Consider the following 11,349-nt stretch of genomic DNA (forward strand, 5'->3'; position numbering starts at 1 on the left):
CCCGGCCCGGCGAACCGAGCCTAGGGTTTTCCCCGGTGACAGAACAGGGGATGGACATGGCCATGACAACGCCCCCAAGGAGGAGACGGCGCCCACAGGCGTCGTCATTACCCGCAGCCGCAGCCACGCCGGATTTCTCCTCGGCCCTGTCCATCAAAATCCGAAGCACGACAAATTGGAAGGGAGGGCAAAGTTGCCACCTTGGGCCATCACCATGGAGGGGGGGGGGGGGAGGGGACTCGGATGATGTCGCGCCGTTGACCGGCAAGACCATCGTAGCCCCTGGTCGAGGAAGACCAGGACCTGCATCCACCCGCTACAGCCCCGTCGCCCTCACGGGCAGGGAATGCAGCACCGCCGCCTGATGTCCGGCCATCCACCTTGTCGCGCCTCCGCTCCGGAAAAAGGAGGGTGAGTCCACCGCAGCCTGGGGACGCCGCCCTAGTGTACCAACGCCGGAGGAACGACGAGAGTCCCCGACGCCACCCGCAGCCCCAGCGGCCACGCGCGGCCCTTCGCGCTAGCAGCCGCGCTGCCAGCCCCATGCCGCTCCCGTGCCCCTCTCGCTGCGCTCGACCACCGCCGAGCCACCCGACCACCGCCGAGCCGCCCAACCCATGGCCATGACGCCAGATCTGAGCCACCGAGACACCATGGCCAAACCACCATCGAACACTGCCAGATCCGGCCGCTATGCTGCCCCAGCAGCCACAGGATTCGGCACACCACCGCCAGGTCCTGGGGCCGCCGGACGCGCGCCTCATCCAAGGCCGCCGCTCCGACAGGGGCTCTCCTCGTGCGAGAGGAAAGGTCCCGCCGCCGCCGGCTGCTGCGCTGGCTTTGCCCGCCGACGTTGCCCAACGGCGGCGAGGGGAGGGGCTGAGGTAGGGTGGCGGCGGTGGCGGCACTAGGGTTCGCCCGAGCCGCTCCCTTGGAGCGACGCGGACGCGAGTCCAGGCCCGAAAAGCTAGCCAGCTCTCGTTCTTTTAATGACAAGTTTTTTTTGTGAGAACTTTTAGAAGCATACGAAAGACAAAGACATTTACATGCCTAGATATTTTTCAAAATTATTTGATACTCCAGTAGTATTATACTCCCTCCGTTCCTAAATATAAGTCTTTGAAGAGATTCCACTATGGACCACATACGAAGCATGAATCTATACTCTAAAATGCATAGATACACCTGTATGTGGTCCATAGTAAAATCTCTACAAAGACTTATACTCCCTTCGTTCCTAAATATAAGTCTTTGTAGAGATTCCACTAGGTGGACTGCATAGGAAGCAAAACAGATGAATCTACACTTAAAATGCATCTATATACATGCGTATATGGTTCATAGTGTAATCTCTATAAAGACTTATATTTAGGAAAGGAGGAAGTATTTAGGAACAGAGGGAGTATATACTCGTCTCGACCCATGCTTGGTGGTGTTGGGTGGTGGTGACCCGAGGAAGCAAGGGGCGCGCGTAGCGTGATGGTCGAGTGGTGCTGGAGCGCGCCACGCCTCCTCCCACCCTCGCGCACGCCACCTAGCCATGGGGCCCCGCGCGTACAGCGAACGGCGCACTGCTCACTCGATCGGTGCCACCGGCGTGCCACGCTTCGCCGCAAACCCCGCCGCGTTTATATGACCGTAGCGCCTGATCACTCCCCGTCACACATCACGCACACACTCCTCGCCACTCCCCACAGCGCCCCCAATTGCCCGCACCTCCGCCATCCCTCCTCCCCGCCGGGATCAAAGGTACCGTGCCACCAACCCTCACCGCCCCCTCCCCCGATCGATGCTCTTGGTGCTAATCGCTTAGGGTTTCTGCATGAGCGCCGATTCCTGTCGCCCCTTTCCGTGCCCGGCCGCGCGAGATTTGGGGCGAGGGTGGGCTGTCGCCGAATTGGGAACGCATGGTTTGCTAGATTCATGCATTGAATGATTGATGGCACTGTTCGTCTCTTGTTTACCTTCCTGTCAGTGGCGAATTGAGGCCTGTTGTGAGATTATGGGTCCTGATGAACTCGTTCTGATTTCTGACGCGAGGTGTGAGATTATGAGTTCTGTAGCCTTACTGTTCTCTTTTGCACGAGACAATGCGTGGTCCTAGGGTTGGTTGGGTACGAAGATCTTTCTTTCCCCTTTTAAAATTGGAATTGGATTCGGGGGAACAAGTTGTTGGAACCTGCAGTATTTTTATCTGGCAGTACTACTAACAAAAGCACTCCGACATAGCGGTTCTAAATACTCATCCTGCACCACTTAGCATAGCAGCCACGCAGCAAAATAGGGTTTCTCACACAGGCTGGATAGCCTATTAGCAAGTGCACTCTGTTTCGTATCGCGTCTTAACGTCTTAGCAGAATCATAGTGCGTCTGGATCATGTGGATAACTGAAGTTGCTTCGACAGGCAAAGCATAGGCAGTGTAATGGGCAAATGATGCTGAACTTTGGTCTAGTAGGTTAATTGGTTCAAGAGCCTTATTCTCAGTAATCATGTAAGTGGGATCGTTCACTAAGAAATCACTGGCAATTACTCCCCCCGTTCCGTATTATAAGATGTTCTAACTTTTTTCTGAATCGGATGTATATAGACGCGTTTTAGTGTGTTTGTTCGCTCATTTCAGTCCGTATGTCGTCCATATTGAAATATCCAAAACGTAGTATAATTCAAAACTGAGGTGATACCTTGTTTATTCAGAGTACACCATTCTGTAGCATGCTCACAGGCAACCATATGAAATCTGGATAGCATACATAACCAATTGTAAGTGGTGAGTTTTCCTTGTAGTACCCTGGGGGTTAGGGTTTATCCCCGAAACATATCTAAGATACTAATTCAATTCAGCGTAGAGAAAGCAGCAATAAGCACTGCCTGCAGTCTTCCAAACCTCAGTGGGATAAGTTCTAGTGAGAAACGTGAGTTGTTCTTATCTGTTATTTCCTTCCAGTCTACTGAAAAACAAACTGTGCAATAGCCCTCAAATGGTAACTGTAATGAAATGCGCAGACAAGTAAGCATTTCAGATTACAGTCAATTTTCCTAAAATTACATTTAAGAAAAAGCATTCCAGCGTGTACACTGCATACGGTACAAATCACACCTAATTGGACTGATAAAGTTATCTTTTCTATCACAGCGTAGCCAAATGGATTGCATTCTATCTGTGATAAGTTGAGTAAGATATTATCACTGCAGTAGCACAGTACCTTCTGACACCATTGTCTTGTTCTCTTTCTGATATGGATTAACATGGAGTTAAATTGTTGTATGCATCAACAATAGAAATCCAAATTCGGAAATATAGAGGTGATATGTGCAGCCAAACACATTGATTCTGTTTCATGACATGCATAATCTATATGAGCAAACTTGCTATTTGATGAATGATGAGTTAGGTGTAATATTAACCAAGTACAGTTATCTGGCTTACCTTTTCCCCTTAGTATTCATTTGTGCTAGTGTATGTTTTCAAATGTTGCTCGTCGTTGGTACTCCAAAATATAGAAACTTCCTGCTAATTCTGGGAGCTTAACCTGTCACAGATACAAGATGTCAAACAGAGCCACACATTGGTGTTATGCCTGCCGTCGGCCAATTCGTCTTCGTGGCCAAGAGATAATCTGCCCGAATTGCAATGATGGCTTCATACAAGAGATCAGTGAGATAGGAGGCGCTTTGAACAACTACGGTATGTTTGGGCCACGCTTCGATGATCGCCTAGATGGACGATTTGGAATGATGGATGCTATGTCTGCCCTCATGCGTCGACGGATGGCAGAAATGAGCAGCAATCCTGTGTTTGATCCTAATGCAGCTTGGGCAAGTACCACACAAGGAAGGCCGTCCCCGATTGGCCCTAGGCTGATATTCGGCAGCAACATGCCTGCTCAGGGGAGCGAGGACAGCGGAGTAAACGTGCTTGTCAGGGGAGGCCGCAGAATCGGCGCTGACCGTCCAAACTTCAGCGGCTTCCTTGTCGGTGGCCCCAGCCTCGAAGCTCTGTTCGAGCAGCTGCTACTGCAGACCGGCAACCGTCAAGGGCCGGCGCCGGCTCCACAGTCTGCAATCGACTCCATGCCGGTGGTGAGGATAACCCGCAGGCATCTGAGCGATGATCCAGTCTGCCCAGTCTGTACGGACAGATTTGAAGTTGGCTCGGAGGCGAGGGAGATGCCGTGCAAGCACCTGTACCATGCCAGCTGCATCATCCCCTGGTTGGTTCAGCACAACTCCTGCCCAGTTTGCCGCCACCCGCTGCCGCCGCAGCGAGGATCAGACAACAATGCAGCCCGCCCACAACCTTCGGCCCACGCCAGCGAAGCCGTGAACCGTGGGGTCACCGGTGCCGGAGCCGACCCTGGGCCTGTCACGAGGAACGGCGGCGACGACAGAGGGAGCCCTTTCTCGTTCCTCTGGCCGTTTGGGTCGTCGAGCCCCGGTCCCAGTTCTTACCAGTACGGAGGAGGCGGGGGTGAGCCTGCGCCTGCGGTTTACAACGACGACCCTGGCCAGATAACCTACTCTGAGTGGCACTATGATCCGTGACACTCCCTGAGCTCCTGCTCCAAGCTGGAGGCGTTGTGTGAAGCTTAGATATATATGCTCCAAGCTGGAGGCGTGGTGTGGAGTTTAGATATATATGATGAATCTGTGATGGGTGCCTGTAACGTTCACCTTATGTTGGCTGGAGCTGTGTATAAAATGTAAGCTGTCTACTGAGTGAGCAGTGTGAACTACTGTATATTCTGTAGTAAAATACTCCCTTTGTTCCAAATATTTGTCTTTATAGAGATTTCAACAAGTGACTACATACGGAACAAAATGAGTGAATCTATATTTTAAAATATGTCTACATACATTCGTATGTAGTCTATTTGAAATGTCTAAAAAGACTTATATTTAGGAACGGAGTGAGTATATCGGACTGTACTGTACTGGTTCAGTTTCAGCTGAACTTGTATTATCACGCGATTATAAGCAGTGAGCAAGCAGAATTCAGTCTGAAACGGCATTTTTGTTCTCTGTGTGCCGCACAAAAGAAACGTGGCAGCGAGCGAGGCATGGAGATGCCATTTTGTCCTGCTACCACTACTTGTTTAGTCAGGCCGTCCAGACTTATCTATCTCACGTTCGCCAAAATTCCAAACACATGTCGAGGACGAGGAGGGCCTCTTTGACCGGAGGCAGAGAGGCCACTGCTCAAACCCGTCGCCCCGCCAGAGTGGCCGGCTAGCTACCGTGTTATCTTCTTCCGAGTCTCTTCTTCCTCCCCCCGCTGCCCTTCCCCGTTTCTCAGCCCGACTCCGGCCGGCGCCCGCCGGCAGCCATGGTTTGCTCCGCTCATCTTCTCTCGCAGAGCCTGTACCAGTCCCACCGCTCCTGCCCGGCCCCGTCCAAGCACCTCCGGTTCCAGGCCCGACCCGCGGCGGCGGCTTCCGCCGGCGTCAGCTCCAGCTCCGGCACCAGGAGCCAACGGTCTCCAAGCGTAAGAGTCGCCGCGTCGGCCGAGCAAGGGAGGAAGAAAATCGAGGTAATTGATCGCTCTGCACTCTCTCCGTGCGTTATCTGTGATTTCTGACCCCCTCCAATTAGTTAAGTCACCGGCGCAATTTCCTGTGTGGTTCATGTGATTCCGCTCATCCCATGATGCTTTACTGCAAATTAATAGAATAAAAATTCTGGACAACAATCATGGACTTCCATTTCTTCGTGTTGTCGAGTAAGCACCAAGTGTATATCATCATAGTTGTATGGTATCAACTGATTCAGTATTTCACTCTGAGAACAGCATTTGTCTTGCTTATAACATAGTGAATTGCTTCAAGCTCTGTTGTGATGCATTATTTTCCTTGCTGTAACTAGGTGCTACGATATGTGCCTGCCATAAAGTAAAGAGAAAAGTATATTTTTGGTCCCTCAAGTTTCCAAAAAGTACAGACTTGGTCCCTTAATATTTTTTGGTATACATTTGGTCCCTCAAGTCTCAAAACCGGACAAGTTTGGTCCTAAACCAGATTTTGACCCCGTTGACCTGATGAACAGTAAATTCGAGTTTTAAAAAAACTTCAAAAAAATCTGAAATTTTTTGCGGTCCAATATGCTTACGCATGTAAGCATATAAGCATATTGGACACCTTGCGCATGTAAGCATATTGGACCCCAAAAAATTTCAGCTTTTTTTGAAGCATTTTTTAACTCGAATTTACTGTTCATCGGGCGGTTTTGTGGCGGTCAAACCCGGTCAACGGGGTCAAAATCTGGTTTAGGACCAAACTTGTCCGGTTTTGAGACTTGAGGGGCCAAATGTATACCAAAAAATCTTGAGGGACCAAGTCTGTACTTTTTGGGAACTTGAGGGACCAAAAACATACTTTTCTCTAAAGTAAACTATCTGCCCTGCAGTTTTGGCAATTTAAGAAAATCTACTGCAGCTGTTGTTTCTCCTGGATATTTTGTGTTCTAATTTATAGCTGTGTTCTTTTGTTAAGCTTACGTATGACGCACAAGCCAAGTTTAACCAGCTAGCCGACCAGATTGATAAGGATGTAGGGATTACACGGCTCAACCTGTTTTCACCTTGCAAAGTATGTACCAGTTGTTATGTTTCTGATAAGCAAGGGAAAGGTTAAATTTGGTTCTTATTGTTTTGCCTATTGACCTAGACCTGTATAGCATTTTACCTTGTAGATTAATGTCTTCTTGAGGATAACCGGGAAGAGACCAGATGGGTTCCATGACCTGGCTTCTCTGTTTCACGTGAGTTATTTCTTGTGCTTGTTCTAGTGATATTTAGTGATATCTGCATGAACATATGTGGAAAGGGTGATTTTATAATTTTAGCACCATTCATCTTTTCATGGAGTTGTAGTATGGAAGATTAATATTTTTTGGGGGAAAACCCAGCAGGTGGAAGATTAAAAATAAATCTATAGAGATGTTTCTTTTATTCGCATAATCTGTCAGATGTACCAACTTATCAGCTGTATGATATTTTCTGGTCTAGCTATAACAATTCTATTTACTAATATGTCAGTTTCCCCCTAAGTTCTTGTGCATCGGGTAATTAGAGCTAGTAATAAACAATTGGCTCTGCAATGTACATTATTCCTTCTCCAAATTAAGTTGCCAGATCTGATCTTAGCCCTATGTTATAGTGGTGTGTCCTTCCTTTTTATTGATATGGTTATGATTCGTTCTGCTTTATAGAGCTGTTCTTTGTATCACTTTTGATAATCATATATATGAACCAGGTGGTTAGTTTGGGTGATACTATCAAATTCTCACTGTCGCCAAGTAAGAGCAAAGATCGGCTATCAACCAATGTTGCAGGTGTCCCAGTTGATGATAGTAACCTGGTATGTTTGATATAGATACTTCTTATATGGACTTACAAATACACTTGAAGCATCTTTATTACCTTACCTTACTTTTTTATTTCATGAATTCACAGATCATCAGGGCACTTGACCTTTACCGCAAGAAAACTGGCACTGATAAGCACTTTTGGGTATGTAACCTATACATTGTTTTGACATTAAAGGGAGTGAAGGTTATTTTATTTTACTTGGTATGTTTGCTATAGATTTTATCTTTTACTCTTGTCCTTGTTGAAGTGTAGATACATCTTGATAAGAAGGTCCCAACTGGTGCTGGTCTTGGTGGAGGAAGCAGTAATGCTGCAACTGCACTATGGGCTGCTAACCAGTTTAGTGGTGGCATTGCTTCAGAAAAAGATCTTCAAGAATGGTCTGGTGAGATTGGATCAGATATCCCCTTCTTCTTTTCACGAGGAGCAGCATATTGTACCGGCAGAGGAGAGGTATGTGAAGCACTACTTCCTAGTGAATAGTCCCTACTCCATTAAGGCGTGTGTGTGTTTTTCTTCTTCTCTCGAACAGAAACCAAAATATGTGTCATTGTATATCAGAAGAAGGCATTAAGATGATGCAAAGTAGAAGGCAAACGAAAGACTGAAACTGATACAAAGCAGCCTAGCTAAGGAAACAAAAACAACTAGACAGCAAAAAGAAAAAGACTATACAGGGAGCTAGCTAAGCTAGGGTACGGCGTAGGGAGACAGGGCATGGAGTGGTAGGCGCCGGAGCACCTTGACACCTGCCAACACCCAAAGCTTAGTTCCCCCAGGTTGAAATCCACCAAAACCTTTCCTGAAGTTGCTGCGAATTGGGTGACGATTTTCTGTGATACTGGCATGAAACTCTTTGTTACAATCCTGATAGCACATTCTCGGTCTTCCCAAAAGAACTTCAGTATCTTTTTCAGTTTCTTATATGTTAGAAAGAAAATCTAGAAGAAATGCCAGGCCACATTAATACGATTGGAGCAGATCCATCATTCAATTTCTTATAAGTTCATCTATGATATCCTGGACCAGAAAGAGTGAAGTATCATACTGAACCCTGTTTCAACCTATTGACAGTTGCTTAAATAATTGGTTTAGCTGATACATCGCAATTGTGGCATACTACATTACTGATTTTTATTTACAGGAGTTATCCTTGTTCAACTGTGTTCGAGCAAATATCCACTTTCATAGAGGGGTCCTTTCAGATTCCAAATTTATTTATTCATTACTATAAACTAGAAACTGACATGGAAATGTATGTCCATGATCTATGTTTACCTTACTGCTGAAGTGGCTGATCATAATCTACAACTTTCAAGTTAAATGTATGCAGATTGTCCAAGATATTCCAAACCTGTTGCCAGAGAATCTGCCAATGGTTCTAATAAAGCCACCTGAAGCATGCGCAACTGCTGAAGTTTACAAGGTAATATGTATTAAATTTGCTTAACTTAAAAGTGCATGCTTTTCTTAACAAGCTTTGTATACTGCAGCGACTCCGGTTAGACCAGACTAGTAAAGCTGATCCTCTGGCTTTGCTCAAGGAGATTACGCAAAACGGAATATCACAAGATGTCTGTGTAAATGATCTAGGTATGGAGTGTGACTACAATAACTTGTTACATGCTATCACTTAGATGTATCTTCAATTCTTTGTCTTTTTAGTATGTTGCTGGAGAACATTTAGTAAAACTGGTTCTCGTTCCTCATTTTCTTTTTTCAGAGCCTCCAGCTTTTGAGGTGTTGCGTTCACTAAAGAAGTTGAAGAAACGATTTATTGCATCCAACCGGGGAGATTACAGCGCTGTTTTTATGTCAGGAAGGTAAGGAGGGCACATTCTCTTGCTGAACTAAATCTGGTTTTTCCAAAGTAGCCTTATTCTAGCTTTAATCACCATCATATTATTCTCTGCCTCTTGCCTCAATTTATATTTGACTTCCCTCAGAAAATTATATTTTGCCCTGGTCTTGGGTCGATTAGATGAGTCTTTTTGAGAGTTCCAAATATGAAATTTTAGCTGTGTAGTTAGCATTGTAAGCTACCTAAGTGCTTTTCTGTCAAATTTCAGTAGCAAAAATAACGTATTTAAGGTGTGAGATTCCATGGTACAAGTTTGATTATAACAATCAGGGCAAATATAACCCCCTGTTGACTATTCAACACTCGTATCTGCATTTGAAATTTGGAAATGCATTTAGTAGCCAAACTATTTGATCGGGACAACATTGTGAATGTTTCATGCAGTGGAAGCACTATAGTTGGAATTGGTTCCCCAGATCCACCTGCGTTTGTGTATGACGATGATGACTACAAGGATGTTTTTGTGTCAGGTATGTTGCCTGTTGCATTTCACAAAATTTATGTTTCTCATCTATATAAGGTCAAAACGCTTAGCCGAATTGCCGAACACATAGACAAAACTGGATTGCTGATATCCGAATAGACAAAAGTTGTGTTAAACAAAAAATTGGAACCTGTATTGCGCTAATTTTGAATCCTCCATGTCTTTGGTGCAGAGGCTCGCTTCCTCACTCGCGAGGAGAATGAGTGGTACAGGGAACCAATGTCATCGAATGCCACGTTTAGCAAAGAAGATTCACTGTCAGAGGCAGCACCAGTCGTGGACTGACCGAGTGAGGTTCTGTATTTGGTCTCAGTTTTGTGGCTGTGGCACACAGGTGTGGATTTGTTCAATCCATGTTGACATGAGAAGAGCAGCTACACCATCAAGTTTGTTGATAAGAAAACTCGATTTTGTAAAGGGAAACGGTAATTAAATTAAGCAAATCCTGGAACTAACTACTCCCTCCGTCCCATAATGGTCTTACATTATGGGAGGGAGGGAGTATTTCAGTAGGTATCTAGGAAAAAACGCCAGGTTTGGTTCTACACAGGAATCAACGTTGACTTCCAATCCTCCATTCCATAAGAAAACAAAGCTTTGACATACATTCCCTTCAACTGAAACTATCACATGATCTAGTAGGAAGGAAGAGAACAACATTGACGCCCTTGAAATCTAAACCGGGCTGCGGAGAAGAAACTAATCAAATCCAGAGAGTCATCGTTCCGATTCAGTTTGTCTTCCCGGATGGCGACGGCCCTGATCGTCCACCGCCGCCACTGACTGCGAACTTCCGTCTTTGCCAACCTCAACTCCGGTGGCCGAGGCCGTATCCCCCTCCTCCTTCACAACCGGTGAATCTTCCGGGTGGAGGGCCTCCTGCTCGGCGGCCACCGGCGGGTTGAATGACCCGAACTTGGGCGTCGTCTCCAGCGCCACGAAACCGCCGCGCGAGTGCTGGAAGGAGAAGGACGAGCCGCCGTCACGGTTCCCGTCCGCCTCGCCGTCCGCGCCCTTGGCCGCGGCGCAGGGCACGCCGTCGAGCGCCGCGACGCTCGCGCGGCGCCGCTTCGTCCCGGGCCGCTCCTCCTCCCGGCCGTCTACCGGGGCCGGGCGCTTCTCGGGGACGGGCAGCGGAGGGGGCGCGGGCGGCCCGGAGCCCTCGGCCCGGGCCTCCGCCGCCATTCGGGCTTGGAGAGCAGACAGCGGAATTGGGCAGGGCGGCCAAGGGGTGGAGGCGGAGCGGAGTGAGGCTCGGGGAATCCGCGGGGTGGGATCGGGAGTGGAGTTTTCTATTCCGGCCGAGTCACGGTGCGCGTGCTCGCCTCCGCCAGCTTCCTTTTTGTGGCCAGTTGATGACGATTAACGGCGTGAGGGTAACATGCGAGCCCTGCTGGACGGGACGGGACGGGACGACACCGCCCACGCTGCCCTCTCCTGTCGTCGTTGCTGCACAGCGGCGGCACCTTTGCTGCGACGCGCGCAGGCGCCTCTCTGCTGCGTTACCGCCACGACCGTCTCTATGTTTTTGTTAGGATCTACTCGTCCTCTCTATTGATTTCACAGCTCAATTGCGATAGGTGGTCTCTCTCTGATACAAGTTTACTGGAAAGGTAAAACAGAAATGTAAAAGCCACCG

The 11,349-nt window shown here is 47.7% G+C and overlaps 3 protein-coding genes across 4 annotated transcripts; 2 read left to right on the forward strand and 1 right to left on the reverse strand.

Annotated features, from left to right (window-relative positions):
- Window positions 1-1,549: 1,549 nt before the first annotated feature.
- LOC109785155 (probable E3 ubiquitin-protein ligase RHC1A) lies at window positions 1,550-4,773 on the forward strand. Its single transcript, XM_020343766.4, has 2 exons — window positions 1,550-1,749; window positions 3,542-4,773. Exon 2 carries the CDS (start codon window positions 3,549-3,551, stop codon window positions 4,542-4,544), a length of 996 nt encoding a protein of 331 aa, XP_020199355.1. The 5' UTR covers window positions 1,550-1,749; window positions 3,542-3,548; the 3' UTR covers window positions 4,545-4,773.
- Window positions 4,774-5,101: 328 nt separating this feature from the next.
- Window positions 5,102-10,153, forward strand: LOC109785156 (4-diphosphocytidyl-2-C-methyl-D-erythritol kinase, chloroplastic). Of its 2 annotated transcripts, XM_020343767.4 has the most exons (11): window positions 5,102-5,529; window positions 6,488-6,583; window positions 6,687-6,755; window positions 7,250-7,354; window positions 7,450-7,506; window positions 7,618-7,818; window positions 8,699-8,791; window positions 8,859-8,958; window positions 9,089-9,188; window positions 9,611-9,696; window positions 9,883-10,153. In XM_020343767.4, exons 1-11 carry the CDS (start codon window positions 5,326-5,328, stop codon window positions 9,993-9,995), a joined length of 1,224 nt encoding a protein of 407 aa, XP_020199356.1. In that variant the 5' UTR covers window positions 5,102-5,325; the 3' UTR covers window positions 9,996-10,153. The 2 variants fall into 2 exon arrangements, with proteins under 2 accessions (XP_020199356.1, XP_020199357.1); XM_020343768.4 differs by lacking the exon at window positions 6,488-6,583 and having other exon boundaries at window positions 5,135-5,529.
- A 92-nt stretch (window positions 10,154-10,245) lies between these two features.
- On the reverse strand, window positions 10,246-11,043 carry LOC109785157 (uncharacterized). Its single transcript, XM_020343769.4, has one exon. It carries the CDS (start codon window positions 10,893-10,895, stop codon window positions 10,428-10,430), a length of 468 nt encoding a protein of 155 aa, XP_020199358.1. The 5' UTR covers window positions 10,896-11,043; the 3' UTR covers window positions 10,246-10,427.
- Between the last annotated feature and the right edge of the window lie 306 nt (window positions 11,044-11,349).

Source organism: Aegilops tauschii, chromosome 3 (assembly GCF_002575655.3).
Source record: "Aegilops tauschii subsp. strangulata cultivar AL8/78 chromosome 3, Aet v6.0, whole genome shotgun sequence".
NCBI lineage: Eukaryota > Viridiplantae > Streptophyta > Magnoliopsida > Poales > Poaceae > Aegilops > Aegilops tauschii.